The 17,937-nt window shown below is 41.4% G+C and overlaps 1 protein-coding gene across 1 annotated transcript in view; it reads left to right on the top strand.

The window, feature by feature from the left end:
• Nucleotides 1–17,937, top strand: part of ZNF511 (zinc finger protein 511) — a 374,315-nt gene that overhangs the window by 203,494 nt on the left and 152,884 nt on the right. Inside the window, exon 4 of the mRNA XM_044056782.1 lies at nucleotides 15,490–15,614. Within this exon, the coding sequence (XP_043912717.1) occupies nucleotides 15,490–15,614 (125 nt within the window). The remainder of the gene's footprint in view (nucleotides 1–15,489; nucleotides 15,615–17,937) is intronic.

Consider the following 17,937-nt stretch of genomic DNA (forward strand, 5'->3'; position numbering starts at 1 on the left):
CTAATGGTTTGTGGACATAGTATCTTAATGTAGGAGGGTTAGCAACATGGTGTTTAAGGTTATCAAATGCTCTTTGGTGCTGTTCTAACCATGACCATGCAACTTTTTTGGGTGTCAGCGCTCTTAAAGACGCTGATAACTCACTAAAGTCAGGGATAAATGTAACCATACTAAGAAAACGCTATAAGGCTTGGACATTGTCTGGAGCTGGCATGTCAAGAACGGCTGATTGCTTGGAAGGGTCTGGTTGTAAGCCTGTACTGGTAAATAAATGACCTACATAACTAACTTCTGATAGTCTGAATTTGTATTTCAGAGGATTGAGTTTTAAGTTTACTTTACAAGCTCTGTCCAGAACTTTCCTGAGGTTTCTGTCATGCTCTGCTTCACCATTACCGCCAGTCAGAAAGTCATTGACTGTTATTGCATACGGGTAGCCCAAAAAAAATTTGCTGCATTGCGTTCTGAAAGACTTCACTGGCAGAGTTTATTCCCAAAGGCATCCTGAGGAATATGTATCTACCAAAAGGGGTACTGAATGTAGTCAGTAGTAAAGATTTGCGATCAAGCATTACTTGCCAAAGTAAAATCTTTGCATCTAAGACAGAAAAAACAATAGCATTTGGCATGAGGGCAGCAATCTCCTCGACTGTATGCGTTGGGTGATGAGCTCTCTTTAATGCCTGTTTAAGTCTCTTGGGCAGTGCATATTCTGATTTCATCTGAATTTTTCTTATGAGCAGCTACCATGGAAGACACCTTCTCAGTTAGCTCTGTGACTGGACAAATCACATCTTGCTGCACCGTTTTGTGTAACTGGACCTTGACTTTGTCCTGCATAGCTATTGGAACTCTTCTTGCTGGTCTGACCACTGAACTGAACTCTGGGTCTACTTTCATGTAGTACACGACTGGAAGTTTACCAAACTCGTCATTGAAAACATCAGCATGCTCTGAGAAAATAGCATCAGTAAAGCTAGAACTGGGACATGTGCTTACATGATGTACTTATTTGGCAAAAGAAAGCAGTTTCATTCTTAAACTGTCTCTGTGACCTAATAATGACTGCACAGATCTTCGGACTACATAAAATTGCAAGCTGTAACTGTTTCCAGCCAAATACCATGGAAGCACTACTGAGTCTTCGGTTTGACTCTTCACCTCCATAAGCAACAAGCTTCGCACAATTGCCCAAATTAAGTTGCTCACCAGCTCTCACTTTAGCAAATGTTTCTGCTGACATTACATTACACTTTGAACCAGTGTCTACTTTGAGCTCTGTGGGCTTGCCATTGATCAGGACAGTACAAAACCCTCATTCTCTGCCAGTAAGTCTACTGCATTAACCTTTTCACCGACCACTGATACACCATCTACATAGAAGTAGGGTTGTGGCTCTCTTTATGATTAACTTGCTTTTTGAGTGACCTTTCTTAATAACTGAGTGAGGTTTGCTTGATTTACAAAACTTTTGAAAATGGTTCTATTTTTTACACTTGTAGCATCGTTGACCAAATGCTAAGCACCTCTCTCTTTTAGACTCATGATTGGCACCACAATTATGACAGTTAACAATAAGACTTGACTTGGGGTTCGCTGACTCATACTGCACTGAGCATGCCCTTTTTACTGAGCTAGTCTTGGAACTTGCTAGAAAGCTATGAGGTTTCCCAGGGGAACCTGCAGGGGTTGCAGCTGCCATGTGCTTAGGCCTGTATTTGCTTGCCATGTGATGCATGCTGTCTACGTTTGCTCTAGAGGCCATTAAAATCATGCTCTTATCACTTGCAAGCATACTTGTGTGCCTTTCTGTGAGCTCATGGATTTGACAAATCTCTATGGATTTGCTCAACGTTATATCACTGTCACAAAGCACAATCTTTCTCACTGTAGCACTGTTTACCACACACAAGCCTCTCCTTTATTAACTCATCTTTCAAATCACCAGATTTGCACATTTTAGCCTCATTTCTCAAGTCAGTGATATAAGCTGCAAAAGTTTCACCTGGCTTTTGGTCTCTTGTATAAAATGTAAGTGCCTCTTTAATGTAACATTTATCTGGGAGTTACACATTTCTCTAAATTTACATTTTAAGCACTCAGGGTCCTCCCTTGATTCAGCCAGTACCACGATATGATGGTTCCCCCCCCTCCAGCATATACTTCTGGTGCATACACAATTGAACCCGCTTTTTCAGTGGCTTCTGACCCAGCTAAGTTAAGCAGAATGAATGCCCTCATACGTGCATATTTGTCAGAAAAAGCTGCTTGTATAAAAATATTGTATTCCTGCTCGAATACTCCCCAATTATCTGCTATGTTATGATCAAACACAAGTGGATCTGGTCTGCAAAGTGCCTCTACCATATCAACGCACAGTAGTGAAGGTGCTTAAAATTATATATGAACATGTTCTTTCGGCTTTTCCCTGTTAGGGGTCGCCACAACGGAACTCCGGTCCGCTAATGATTGGCAGTAGATTTTTGTGGTGCCAAGGTGCCAGCTCGACGCCCAACCTTCAAAGAAGGCATGCCCATTCACGCATGTCTTTCGAATGCCACTCGACCTCAGAGAGGACATGCAGACTCCACACAGATGGTGCTCCAGCTGAGAATCGAACAGGAGAACCTCTTGCTGTGAGGTGACAATGCTACCGCTGCATCACCGTGGCATATAAAATTATATATGAACATAAACACATAAATATATGTATGCCAGAACATATAAAATTATATATGAACATAAACACATAAATATATGTATGCCAGAACTTTATGCTAGCACTTGTAATTATGCCCAACAGCACAACAAACTCTTTGAAATAACTACACTTTGCCAAGTAAGTCTCCGTAACACAGGAACACTTTGAAATCCCTGTACTTTGTGAAACTACTCCTTATCAGTGTAAGAAATACTTCAAAATGACTGTATTTTGCGAATAAAACTGTACACGGCAGAAAAAGCTTGGAGTAAGAAACACTTCAAAATGAATGTGCTTTGCATATAAACTGTACACAGCACAAGAACCTTTCATAGGTTCATAGGTGTATACGAGGCTAATGGCCCTGGAGCCTTTACAAGCTTAGCCTATAAAAGTGCCCTGGCATCGTGCCGCCCAACATTAGTTCCCAGTGCCGCTATCAAGTATCGCCACTGCAGTGCTTCCTGGTGTGAACTTTCTATTTTCCATCCAAGCATCAAGATTTCTCTTGAAGAGGACCAGTGAGGTGCTCTGCTTGACATGTATGGGAAGTCCATTCTAGAGCATGGGCAGTTTCTGGGTTATGAACCTGTCCCTCCAGCATGTTCTGTTGATTGTTTTAATGAGCTTGAGGTCTCTGGAGCATGTGGTGTGGAGGGATCTGGATTTCTTTAGATGTAGCATTTCAAACAGAGCTGGGTCAGACATGGCTTTGTAAGTCAAGCAGAAATCGCCTCATAGTAGATGATATGAGACAGAGAATAGCTGGAGTTTTTTGAGTCTGTCCATGTAAGACATGTGTTTAAGGCCTAGTATCCTCTTTCTGAGGTACTTTTGTGGACTTTCCAGCTGTTGCATGTGTCTAGTGAGGTACATGCCAAATGGGGCATTATACTTGATGACTGGCCTTACGAGAGAAGAGTAGAGAGAGATGATGACCACTTTCTACCTGGATGCAAAACCCGTGGTAATGAGATGTGCCACATAGAAGGACTTTCTGACCACAGTGGTAATGTGGTGGTCAAAGGAGAGGTTGTTGTCCACTGTGTCCCCAGATCTCTTATAATGCCTTCAGTGGTCAGTGGCTCCCATCAGTGTAGTAATTAGTGGGAACTAAGTTTTTCCAAAGGGGATGATGACGCATTTTTTGTTAAGCTTAAGGCCATGGTTTCGACACTAGTCATTGGTCTCATTGAGGCCTTTCTGTAGGATGTCTACATCACTTTGAGAGTTAATAATGGCTCCCAGCTTGCAGTCATCTGTAAACTTGGTCAGCCAGAGTCCCTCCGTGTTGGCCTGGGCTTCTGAGAAGTAGATGCCAAACAGGAAAGGACCCAGGACCGATCCCTGTGGGACTCCACTCATGACTGGTCAGCAGTCTGACTTGGAGTCTGCTAGTTTCACACTGTGGGTTCTATCTGTGAGCCAGTTTGCAACCCACCTAGTGATATAGGGGTTGATGCCTAGTTTGGTGAGTTTATCAATAATTCCTGAGTGGGGAATGGTATCAAAGGCCTTGGCCACATAGAGGTAGGCTGTATGAACTGACTTGCCCTCATCCACAGCTCTGGTGACTGACTCAAGAAGTCAACCAGGTTGAACAGGCATGATATAAATTTCACAAAACCAAATTGTGTGGGATCTAGAGTTTGGAGATTCCCTATATCCTTGTTAATTAGGTCCATGATGAATCGCTCCATAGCCTTGCATATCAGACTCGTCAGGCTAATGGGGCAATAATTCCCAGGGTCTGTAGTCGCTCCCCCTTTATGGAGAGGGATAACTGTAGCAGTGTGCCATTCGGTAGGGACAAAGCCTGAAGTGAGGCTATGACTGAACAGGGCACACAGATTTGGTGCCAGTTCACTTTGTATTTCATGTAGAACACATCCAGAGATATTGCAGGGTCCCATGGAAGCTGTATTCTTGGCCTTGGACAATGCAGATTTAATGTGTTCTGCAGTAATGCTGGGTGCCTGGCATTCCTCTGGTATTGTGAGTGGTCCTTTGGGGGGGGGGGTAAAATTGGCACTGAATCTGTTTGCCAGTAAGTTGGCAATATTTGTTGGCTCAGTATAAGAGGTACCATAGTGCAGTAACTCAGAGCAAACCTGGGTATTGCCATGGAGATTCTTGATATAACTATAGACAGCTTTGTGGTTGTTTTTAGTGTCTGCTGCAATTCTGCCTTCAGAGCTGGCTTTAGAGGTTTTGATGAGGGATCTCAACTTTTTGTTGAGGATAATAAGGGAGTTTTTCCAGTCTTGGGACTTCACCTTTTTCTGCCTTTTCTTCCTTCTGTTGTAGAGTTTATTAATGGCAGGGGGACCACCAGATTGGCTTCCTTTTTTAGGAAGAGAGCATCTTGGTTCTGCTGGGTATGGCTAGTTCCATGCATTTATGTACATGTTCGTGCAGTGCATTGGTGTATGATTCGGCAGTCATGCATGTATTTTCCATTTACATGGGTGCCGTGAAGTTAGCCACCTCTGTTTTTAAGAACCCAAAGTCAGCTTTGGAGAAGTTTTTCATGGTGGTTTCCTTTGTGGGTGGGTGTGGGTGAGATGTGGATTTCCATGGTGATTAGTTTGTGGTCAGATCTAACCAGGGAGGAATTTACTGTTGGTGTAGAGCAACAGTTGTCCATGTTAGTAATAACCAGGTCAAGGATGTTGCTTCCTCTAATGGGATAAGAATGAGCTGGTCCAGGCCACTGGAATTGAATTCCAGGAAGCGTTGAGCCAGTGTGTATTGGTGCATGAGTAGATTTCACAGTTGATGGAGGAGTAGTTGAAGTCACCTAGTATGAGAGTGTTGGGTTGGACCCTAGTAGTTTCCAGGGTGCTTAGGAACGTGGATTGAGAGTCTTGGGACATGGTTGGGGACCTATAGCAGACTACAACCTGAATCACCGTCTTACCCAGTGTTAGTTGTACTTGAAGTATCTCAGATGCATTATGCTGGGCTACTAGTCTGGAGGTGTACATTTCATTTATGAATATGGAGACACCACTGCCTTTGGAGCTTTGGTCAATGTTCTGGGGCCAAAAAGTGTGGAATGAGTTATAGTTTCTTAGTGCAGGGGTGCTTTCTGCTGCTTTAAACCAGGTGTCTGTTACAGCACAAATGTCGATGTTCTCCATTTTGAGGAGTGCTTCTAGCAACTGCATCTTGAGGTTTAGACTTCTAGTGTTGAGCAGCATGACCCTCTGCATTTATTTATAGCTGTTACAATGGTAAGTTGGTCTTTGGAACATCGCCTAAAAAGGCACTATAGGGATGGCAAGAGCCTTGGCCAGTATCCAGAAACCCAGGGGTGACAGATGCAGGCCATCTCTGGCAGGGCATCGAGGTCTGTCATTCATGTCATCCGTAGTAGACAGATACTGGATCCCCTTAGAATGACAACAGAAACTTAACCAATTGTTGAAGTCAATCATTTTCTGCTTGCACTGTGGTATCATTCTGGGTGATGGTAGGATGTTGGTCAGGGCTAGGGTCATTCCTGCCTGGACCACATAATCCGAGAGCTCCCCCATGTCTTTTTTCATGTAGTCCAGGGAGGTCCATCTCAGATCATTCACACCCACATGGACAGTGACAGAGTCATACTTGTACTTGTTGTGGAGTGACCTGAGTGCATGTGGTATGTGTCGGATTCTGGCATCTGATGGACAGCTGACTGTTACCTTCTCCTTATTCAACCAAGTGTGTTGGACATCAGTGTTCCTTACTGTTGAGTCACCAATGAGCAATGGCTGTACTTTGCGAAATAACTGTACAGTGCAAGAAACAATCTGAAATGTGGGCACTCTGCAAATAAATGCACACAGTACAAGAAACTTTTCAAAATGGCTGTATTTTGACTGCACTTTGCAATATAACTGTACTTTGCATACAGCAAACTCTTTGAAATAATTGCAGTGTAATAACGCACACATGCTGCAAACACTTTTCATACTCTGAGATACTTCGAACAACTCTAGTTATGCTTTGAATGGCCTCGGTCAATGCGAAATAGTAGTCTGTGCCCAAAACAGTCTTTTACTAAAAATATGCAGTCGTGTTGCTTTTTAAGCTTAATTTGCCCTTTTTATTGTACTCGTTATGTGCCTTTAATTTCTTAGCATGCTCATTATACTTTTTTTGTGCCCTTTTTACTTTAAACATGCTTGTTATGCAAACCAAAGGTAATTCGGTGCCAATGTGAATATCTCTGCTAGTTTTATCAAATATCATGGTTTTGAACATTTTGTTTAATTAATAATGCAGTTTGTGCCCTTCGTTTGATTAATAATACATTCTGTGTTACTTGTTTGATTAATAATACATTTTGTGCCTTATAAATGCTCTGTTTCATTTTCTTTGCCAAATAAATCATTTGTACAGTTTTCTTTACCTTCATTTCTGGCCCTTTTTTTGTTTGCTACAGCTCTGTTTCACTCTACCTGCTTAATCTGCCTTCACCTTCAACTCTGCACCTCATGGTTTGAAGAAGTTGTTCTTCTAATCCCGGTTCTGCCACCATGTCACTCATCTGGTCAGGATAAAATAGACGAACATTTGTGGGTTCAGTTCAAGCAGCTTTACTGCACACACACATCAGAAATGAGGCTTTGTAACTTAAACTTAAATAAACTTATACACAGACTGGCTACCACACTCATACATGTTAACACTCTGGCTGTGCTGTCAAAATGGCACAGCTGCCTGCACGTTCTCACTATTTATATGCACATGCTACATCTGGAAATGCTCCTTAAAGGTTCATACATACACTCTGATCTACACTTCCCAATACCCCCCCCTATTTTTTTTAATTTGCATTTTTTTTTAATTATGTTCTCATTCCAAGATGGCTCCAGCTAACTTGCCTTGGCTGCTGAAGGTATTTCCGTTCTCTTTCACAGGTTGGCATCATTTAGGTCAGCTAGGTTGTTTGGCTGCTAACACCTTTATATTTTTAAATTCCATTTTATTGGTGGGAAAACTTGATCTGAGGTAGCTCGCTCTTTATGCAGAGATTATGGGTGGGAGGAGTAGCCTGAGCATCGGATCCAAAGCTTGGAAGTGGCCAAAGCCTGATCTGAAACCCATAAGTTGAGGAAGGATGGAAAGAAACAGCTCAGATCTACTTTTATGGTAAGTACATAACTTTAGATCTGATGATGTCATTTTCATTCATTCCACAACTATTTGGTTGGGATCTGATCCTTGGATTTGACTTAGCTGCTTTTTCCAGCTAGTGAAACTCTGAAACACTCAAGCTCCTCCCTTTGCCCCTAATGTGCCCTAGTCACCTAACATAGCTCAGATCTTGTTTGCTGTTTAAGCAAACGGACTTGGTCACTGCTTACTCTTGACTGAGTGTACTTTATTTCTGTGAGTTAAAATAATAATATATTATAATCTTTCTTGCACTTCCTCCCTTTTATTACCTTTATATTGCTACTCTTATTTTCTGTTCAGAAAATGTTTATATACTCTTCCTTTGAGTATTCCATAAATACCATTGTTGGTATTTTCTTTGTACTTGTAAGTACTTCTGTTTTACCGTTGCTGGTATTTTTTTCTTGTTTCCTTTGTTAGTGTTATTAAAAAAAAAAAGAAAGCCTTTCATTTCTTAATTCTTTACTACTTGATTACCAGTTATGTCCAAGAAAACGTCTGATTTCAAAAAGTGCACGGCCTGCAGCCATAAAATTGCAAATTCAGATGCACACTCTTAAGTCTGTTGGTTGTTTAGGCCTGTCTCACCTTGATTCTGATTGTGACATATGTAAGGCCTTCAATTCAGGGGCCTTGATAGAAAAAAACAAATAAATTTTAAGAGGTTTGCTACCCTTTAAACCTGTTCAATAACCTCTGGGATTCACCCCCCCAAAAAGTTGATAAGGGAGATTCTCTTCCTAAAGAATCAAGAAAAAGATCTCTGGATCTGTCTAACTCTTCGGCTTCAGTATCTGAACCTCCCATTAAAGACGCTAAAGTATTGGATCTGATCACTTTGGATCTGAGACATAGATCAGAGAAATATCCTCGGATCAAATCACCTCAACCCGATCCCATCACTTCTCATCTTCATTCCCCTTTTTGGAACAGTCACCAAGACAACACTCTAGACTATCTTCTCCAGCAGCATCTGTTCAGTCATCCAAGAGTCTGACAGAAGCCAGTGTGGAGAGGATGATGAGGAAATTCCTCAGGATGCACATTCAAATGGGAGTTCTTCTAGCTCCAACCCCATCTATTCCAGTGACCCTTGACAGCATTACTACCATGTTATTGGCTCCTTCTCCAATCTGAGCTTTGGTTTTAGAGCCATTGGATCCAAAAGTCCTGGAGTCATCCACCTTATATCCGAAGATGTTGGCATCTTCGACTCTGGTGGCAAGCACTTTGGAGCCAGACGACTGTTGGAGCTGTAGCATTGTCACTGGCTCCAGGGTGTTGGAGTAGACTCTGAAGCTTTCGGAGCTGTCTCTGCCCCTCAGAGCTTTGGCGCTAGACAGTTCGTCTCAGACTCCTTCCTTGAGTGCCTTTGGGGCAGAGGGAGACGACAGTCCATTCGCATGCCTTATTGGAGCCATCGATTTTTTTTTTTTTTTCTGAGGTATTCTGCATTCGACGTAGTTCAGAGAGCTTTCTCTTTTCCCAGAGTTTGGAATTCTCTTCCCTCTTCGATTCCAACTACCAAACTCCATTCAACTCTGTGTCCAGAGCCTCATTCAGCTGTGCCACTGGGACAGCCAGCCCAAACCATTTTCCAGACCACTGAGCAATGTATAGTAATATCTTCTGACACCTCTCTGGTGCATCCCACCAAAGAGGTTCCCATTAAGAGGGAGTGTAAAAGGAGGCACTTTGACTCTCCGCCATATCTCTCAACTGTGCAGATTTTCACAGAATGTCCAGATCGTTGTTTCATATTTTTGGTCTGTTCCTCATAAAATTTGGGGTTTGCTGGCAAATCACTATGGAATGAAGTCATTAAATAATGGCATATGTTTGAGTTTCAGACTTAATATCTTTCAGGAAATGCATTCAATACATATACTGTTAATCTGGCAAATTTCTAAGTTTATAAAAGCAATATTTAAAATCTGTCCTTATTTTAGGGCCTTTGTTCCACCATTATTTTAAGCTTTGTCCAGATTTCTTGCACTAGGAGGTTGAGAGGATATGCTCTTTGCAAGAGTCTGTCACAGGAGATACCAACTTTGATGAAGGGGAAGGGTCCTTTAGATCACCACCCAATGACGTCTCATGTGGAGACATCTTAAAACTTCTAAAACAAAGGGGTGGTTGGTCCCCTGACAGCCCTTCCCAATTGGAATCTGTATTCCTGGCAGCCTTTGGCACCGACTCATCTACCTCCTGGGTGACTCTGCCCACTGATGAGCTCATTGATTTGGTCTCTCGACGGGTGTGGAAGGAACCTGATACCATTGAGTCTATCCTAAGAGACCAGATAGGATCCTGGCACTACCGAAGGATAGAAATTATTGGAGCAAGGGAGTGCCAGTTGATGCCATGGTCATAGTGGCGGCCCCTAAAAAGGAACTAATGGAACTAAGTTTCTCTGTCAACCTCCCTAACAGGGAGTCTAGGGCACTGGACAGACTTGGGAAGCATGTCTATGCTTCACCAACTTTTGCTCTTAGGTTGCTGAACTACTTGGCACATTTTGAGACTTTGGAGGGATTTGATTAAGGAACTTTCCAAGTCCATCACTGAGACCATATCCTTCAAGGTAGAGAACACTATTTCCTCACAATTGGCTACCTTTCAGTTCAGTCCATGAGGCTCATCTCCCACGCAGTTGAAGGTACCGCACAGGCAGTGGGTTCAGGCATTTTCATCAGAAGACATGCCTGGATGTGCTTGTGTGACTTTGTCTGTGCTTCCTTTGATGGAAGTTCTGTATTTGGCCCCATAGTAAAAGACATACTCTCTAGGTGTGAGCAGGAAGAAAGAACCCTGTCTGCTGTGGGTGCATGTTTTTTGGTTCCTCAACGGACCTTTTCTAGGAACCAATGAGGCAGCTGGAAAATGTGGTTCAAAAAAATCTCAGGGTTCCTTCCAAGATCCACGTGAAGGCAGTTCCTCCAGTGGCAGAAGGGGGATGTCTAATGGAATATGCTGTCCTTGTGGCATAGGTCGTCCGTATAACCAGGGATCTAGGAATACCTTCTCTGACAGATCGTCCATCTCTGGAAGCAGTCAGGAGTCGATTATCCCTGCACCAGAGAGCCTCCCTAGAGATTACAAGAGTTTCATGGGTGTGGAGGATAATATCCAGAGGTTATATAGTACAGTGTTACCATCCACCTCCGCTAGTAGTAAAGAAAACCCCCCAATGTTGTACCCAGTCAGAAAGAAACAGCAGCAGTAGAAATCTAAACAAGCTGATAGAAAAGAGAGCCATCCAAGAGGTTCCCCCTGACCATAAAGAGTCCAGAACTTATTCAAGATTATTTTTAGTGCCAAAGAAAACAAGGGAATGGAGTACAGTTTTGGATGTCAGCAATCTAAGTCATTCAGTTCAGTACACAAAGTTCTGTCTGGTCACAGTTTAGTCCATCTTGCCTTTTCTGCACAAGGACGACTGGCTCTGCTCGATAGATCTTCAGGATGTGTACTGTCACATAAAAATGAGCAGACGGTCCAGCAGATATCTACTTTACCAGCTGGGAGCCAGACATTACCAATTCAAAGCTCTGCCCTTTTGGTCTCACCACAGCCCCCAGGGTGTTTATGAAGTGTGTGGCAGTAGTAGCAACTCACTTGAGACTGCAGGGATTCCAGGTGCTTCCATATTTGGACAAGTAGCTCATATGTGCTCTGACCAGGTATTGTCTGATTCAAGCTCAAGATTACGTACCTCACTTATGCTCCCGTCTGGGGATTTCTGTCCATTACAATGAATCTCATCTCAAACCAGCACAGCTATTGGAATTCATCAGTGACTTGCTCAATACAGTGACTCAAACAGCCTCTCTCTCCCTCCATCCAGAGTTCAAACTATTCAGTTCCAGGTCAAAAAGATCATTCAGAATCCTTCTCTTTCAGTTCGACTGATCCTCCAAGCCTTAGGATTCATGTCACTGGCAATCATTCTGGTATCATTGGCAAGGTGCCATATGAGAGTTCTTCAGTGGACACTCACAACTCAGTGGTCCATTCTACATAAGCCATTATCTAGTCAGGTCAAAGTAATGCATGCTTGCAAAAATTACCTTCTGTGGTGGATATACTCCAGTCGAGTACAAGAAGGTCATCCCTTTGTTTTACCCCAATCCAAGGCCATAGACCTCCCATATTGAGTTGAGGGGGCCATTCTTGGGAAAGATGATCCAGTGCACATGATCCTCCAAAGAGGCCAATACACATATCAATGTCCTAGAAATGAAAGCTGCCCTCCTAGTGTTGCAGGACTTTCAAGACACTCTCCCCACTGGGTCTGTTGCAATCCAGATGGACAGAATGTCAGTGGTCTGGTACATCAACAAAAAGGGGGAAACAAATCTTACGCTCTTTATCAAGAAGCAATGAAGAGTATGGCAATGGGTGATCTCATCCAATCATTTTCTAATAACATTGCACATTCTGGGGAAGTCCAACATGATAGCAGACAAGTTAAGCAGTATTCTAATGCCCCACGAGTGGTCTCTCAACATGAAAGTGGTGGAGAGGATTTTCCGTTGATGGGGCCAACCATGCTGTGATCACTTTGCATCTTCCTTCAACAAGTGCAGCAGGTTCTTTGCCCTGATCCTCCAGTGGGGCATTCCACGAGGGATGACCTACTTCATGACTGGCCCTCTGCTCTCCTTTATACCTATCCCCTGTTACCTCTCATCCCCAAATGTATTCAGAAAGCATCTCGATTGAAGAGCACAGATGTCCTCATTGCCCTTTACTGGCCTCATCAGACCTGGCTTCCGTTCTTTTGGCCTCATCATCTTCGTCCACCATGGATCCAACTCCAGAACTACTGTCTCACCTGACAGACATGACTCATCTGGACATCCATCCAGGCTTCAAGTTGACTGCATGGTTTCTCCAGTTCTATGAATTGCTAGACAGCCCAGGTTGTCCTCCCTTGTCTGTCACAGTATTTTATTATTCCACAAAGCTTCCACCAGGAAATTTTACAAAAGTAAATGGAAAAGATTTGTTGTTTGGGTACATAAAAAGAATTTAGATCCCTTTTCAGCTTTGATTCCTAAGGTTCTTGATTTTTTATCTACAGTTTTCAGTGAAGGTGCTAGCTCTTCTACTTCTCCTTTTGGCTGCTGCCATTAGGGGTCACCACAGCACATCTGTACTCCACAGAACGAGTGGCAGTAGAGTCTTTATGATGTCAAGTTGCCAGCCTGGCACCCAACCTTCCTCAGAAGACACACACACACACACACACACACACACACACACACACACACACACACACACACACACACACACACATCTAGGGCCAATTTTAGAATGTCCAGTCCACCTGCAGCATGTCTTGGGAAGGAGGGAATAAACCGGAGCACCTGGAGGAAATCCATGCAAACACAGGGAGGACATGCTGAGTCCACACAGAAGGCCTCCTAACCGAGAATCGAAACGGAGAACCTCTTGCTGTGAGGTGACAACTCTAACTACTGTGCTGCCTGTGTTTGCTCCTCTACTGAAAGAGTAGAATTAGCTGCCATTTCTAATTTTCATATAGGAGTAAATAATTCAATCTTAGCATTCTCCAAACTTTGCAAAGCTTTTCTCAGAGGAACTTTCCTACTTAGATCTTCGTTCAAAGATCACGCTTCTCCTTGGGATTTAAATATTGTTTTGCAATCTTTAACCCAGCCCCCTTTTGAACCATCAGCTAAGTGTGAACTAAAATTTTTGACCTGGAAAACTATCATTTTGGTTGTTATTGCTTCTGCCAGAAGAGTATTGGAATTACAGGCCGTGTCTTCTAAACCTCCTTATCTGATTTTTCATAAAGATAAAGAATTTTTACTGACCAGTCCTTCCTTTCTTCGTAAGGAGGTGTCAGATTCCAATATTAAGAAAACAGAAAGGAAACACACTGAAAACTGAGAAAGAAAACAAAGGCAGTAAATGGACTTCACTGGCCATAAGCTGAAATTGTAAAACGAACATGAAAGTTTTTGTTTGCCTACTGAACATTTCGTGTTCATTTTACAATTTCAGCTTGTGGCCAGTGAAGTCAGTTTACTGCCTTTGTTTTCTTTCTCAGATTCCAGTATTAATTAATAACCTCAAAAGTAAATTAAGGCACCAAAGTTACACACTGGAAATCAGTCACTGTACTTTATTGCAATAAAGTACAGTGACTGATTTCCAGTGTGTAACTTTGGTGCCTTAATTTACTTTTGCTGTTGTTGTGTGTTTTGGGCACCTCAGTGTACCTGCAGCCGTTTGGTTTTTGCATCTTTAATTAATAACCTTGCAGTTTTTTTTTCAGATTTCTCAAATAAAGGAAAATATATGTTACATCTATTGGTTGTTCACAGACAATTACATTTTTGTCATCAAAGAACCAAAACTTTGAGGAAATCAGACCAATTATTTATTTCTTTTTCAGAATAAAAATTAGGCAAGCCAGTTACCTTTAGCCAAATGGTTGACTGATTGTATTACTTTTGTATGCTATAAAGTGGGTTTGCCTTTACCAAGACCAACAAAAGCCCATTCCGCAATGTCTTCAGCCATTTTATCTAGAACTTCCTTGGATGATATTTGTGCAGCTGCAACTTGAGCTAATCCTCATACCTTTATTGCTCATTACAAATTGGATCTGGTCTGTAGGGGGAAGAGGCAACCATTGGCTCAGCAGTGCTCAGGATTATCCTTCCTTAGAGTCCTCCTGGGATTTAGGTAGCTTGAGGACTCTATCCCAACAGTTGAGGAATAATTGAAAATGACATAAGATAATCTATGAACCTAATCTATGAATCTATAAAGTTATGTACTCACCATAACGTTCCATCTGTGTTGTCCATTTTCATTCTTCCTCCACATCCCTCCACGCAACCCTCTCCTTGTTTTAATCTTTGAAGCATCGGAATGCTGGAGGAACTACTCTTTCTTTGTTTGAGTCCCAGATTCTGTTATTTTATATTTTCCTACTGCTTTGCAGGTAAAAGGGGCAGCAAACAAGATCTGAGATATGTTAGGTGACTAGGGCATTATGGGTAAAGGGAGGAGTTTGAGAGTTTCAGTAGACTACAAGCTGGAAGAAGCAACTGAGTCAGATTCAAATCCAACAGTTGAGGAAAAATGAAAATGTACAACACAGATGGAACATTATGGAGAGTTACATAATTGTTTCTTTTTTATTTTTCCCATCAATAGCTTTAAGTTCAGAGTAGGTTTTTCTTCCATCTTATTTGGGCTGGTATTATATACCCTGAAAGTTTCACTCTGGTTACCTGAATTTCATTTATTAACAGAGAGAGTCCAGTACAAGTCAGAGGCATTTATCTTATGTGCTTATATTCTTTTAATCCCATATTTCCAGTTGTGCTGTAGTTTGGTATGTGGGAAATATCAAGTGCTGTTTAGTATATAAAAATATATTTTGCTGATTCATTAAATTATCCATGTTACTAACATGCAAAATTTGTCTGTTCTATAGAAAATTAGAAATTACTAAACCCTTGTAGCTGCTCTATGAGAGATTGTTGGGTATGCCTGAAGTCTAACTGAAGTGTTATAGTCAAGGCGTAACACTGACATTTCTCTAAAACTTTGTTTCTCAATTTCATCTACAGTATCGTTGTTTAGTCGAGAGTTGTAAGGAGATGTTTAAAACAAGCAAGGAAAGAAAAGAGCACTTGATGAATATTCATACATATCCTTCAAATTTTCGATTTGACAAACCTGTGAAAATTAAAAGGTATGCTGCTTTACTTGTTCCCAGAAAAGAGCTTACAATTAGAAACTTGTAAGACATATGTTGAATGTAATGGCTTCTGTAAACAATATACTAACTTTTTTTTCATTAAGATTGATGAGCCTTCTCCACCTCCCCAGGTCCTTCAGGGCTTGCAGTCACTGAACTAAGTCCTTTTTGCTCCTCTGGGATTTGAGGGCCATAACCACACATTGAGTGTCTGTGAAGTCTGCATCATGTGAGATCTGTCCTTGTGGGTGTGATTGCATACTAAATGAACACAGACTTATGGTTTCTCAGATGTGGTACAGGCATTTCCATATCCAAATACCCAATGTTGCTTTTAGCAGTCATTTATTTTGGTGCCAGGCCCCATGTCAAATTACTCCACTGTATTCATTAGTTAGTTGTTCAGTCCCTTACATATCAAATAAGTTCTGATTGCCCCTCACTGGTGCTAGACTTGGGAGTCATCTTTCTAATTGCCCTGAGAAAGGGACTTGGTGGACCAAGAATCCCTTGTCTGTGAGATGGGCCAAGACAAAGATTCTTCCTCTATCACTTACATCCCCTGTATGACCCCTACTTTGGGGACACCATCACGCTAAAGAAGTCTAGTGTGGTGTGGCAATGATTCCTCTACTTTTCCCCCAGGAATGTCTCACTTAATTTTGATTCAGCAAAGATGAAGACTGTTAAGTCTGATGCTGCCTATAAGCCCCCAGTGAAGTAGATGCCTTGACATCCCAGAAATTAAACTTTCCCAGTTTAATTTCTTCAAGTCTTTTGGGTTTGTCATACTGTGACAGGAATGGACTCCATTCCTAATTCAGGGTATGATTAAAGTTTTTGAAATTAGTATTGTTTTAACCTTTGCTGTTAGCCAAAAGTGCTCTTTGCAGCACCTCCAATGTGCCCAGAATTGACTCCTTCAATTCATATGTAGTCACATTTAAATGTGCTACCAATAAATGTATTTATTGGTAATTACCAATAAATAGTCACATTTATTGGTAGCATATCTAAATATGACTATAGATTCTTTTTTTATGAGACCCATTGCTCCTACTACTACTGGAACTGTCTGGGTATCTTTTTTTCCACATTCCTTTTGTTTCCGCCTATAAATCCTGATATTTTATGACTTGCTGTCTCTCTGTATGTGTGACACTGTAATCGCTAGGTTTAGCAATTTCAGTAATCAATGCTACCTTGTTTATTTTGTTTATTTATTTTTTATGGACTACTATATCTGGTTTTCTCACATCTGTTTTTGAATTGTTGGTAATTTTCTATAATGCTTTGTGGTTCATGTTTCTAAAGCTTCTTAGCTACTTCTATATTTTAGTGTTTGCACGATCCCCAGTGCAACAATCTTCCCACATTATTGTGCCTTTCAGTGTACCAAGACCTCTGCGATCAGTGTATCACCCCCAGCAGCAAGGTCTGTAACTGTTTTTAATTCTTTTATACAGAACATACTTTTATATGTTTCTTCCACATGTTCAATGGCCTTTGTAAACCATCGTGTACATAGTCCACTGTCCTGGACTGCCATTATCAACCTTTCATCCTTTGGTATCAACTCACCTCTCCTTCACTATTTCTGCAGCAAATCCTGATTGGCATGAGGTTGTTACAGGAGACTCTATACTTGCCACTTTATTTATGGCTTTTTCCCATGCTTTTCCTTGTCATCTGATCCTTCTCCTTATAGTCTTTATTTATTTATTTATTTTTTGGCATGTTCATTTGCTGTCTAATTTTTGTCTTTTTCTGGTTTGATTTCAATTCCGTCTTACCACCTGAATGCTTCTGCTAAACTAAGCATGGAGGTCCTCTTACATTTCTTCTCCTCATGTTTTAAAACTTTCACTATATTTGGATCTGAGGAGGTCAGTAGATATGTATGTAGTGTAGTCCCACAACTGTAGATTTGTATGTGTGTAATCAATTTCGAGGACTCCCATACCTCCTTCAGAGTGAGGGGTATGTAATCTTGGTATACACTGATTTTTATATATAATTTGATAAGTGTGAAGCATTTTTCTTATTTTTTTGTCCAACTGATCCAGTACCTTTTGTGGCCAGTCAGTCCCACCAAAATTGTAAGTTAAAACAGGAAGAACAAATTGCTTTATAGCTTGGACTTTATTCCTAGATGTCATGACTGTTTTCAGTTTTAATTTTAGTCTCCTGAAGTATTCCTTACTGAGTTGTGTTCTCATTTGTTCAAGTTTTTATTGCTGATATTTCTTCAGTTCCCAAATATTTATACAGTCCTTAAACATTGCTTTTGCACATTTATCAAGACCAAATGTCATTT

Source organism: Protopterus annectens, chromosome 14.part0 (assembly GCF_019279795.1).
Source record: "Protopterus annectens isolate FY-2018-M chromosome 14.part0, PAN1.0, whole genome shotgun sequence".
NCBI classification, from domain to species: Eukaryota; Metazoa; Chordata; order Ceratodontiformes; family Protopteridae; genus Protopterus; species Protopterus annectens.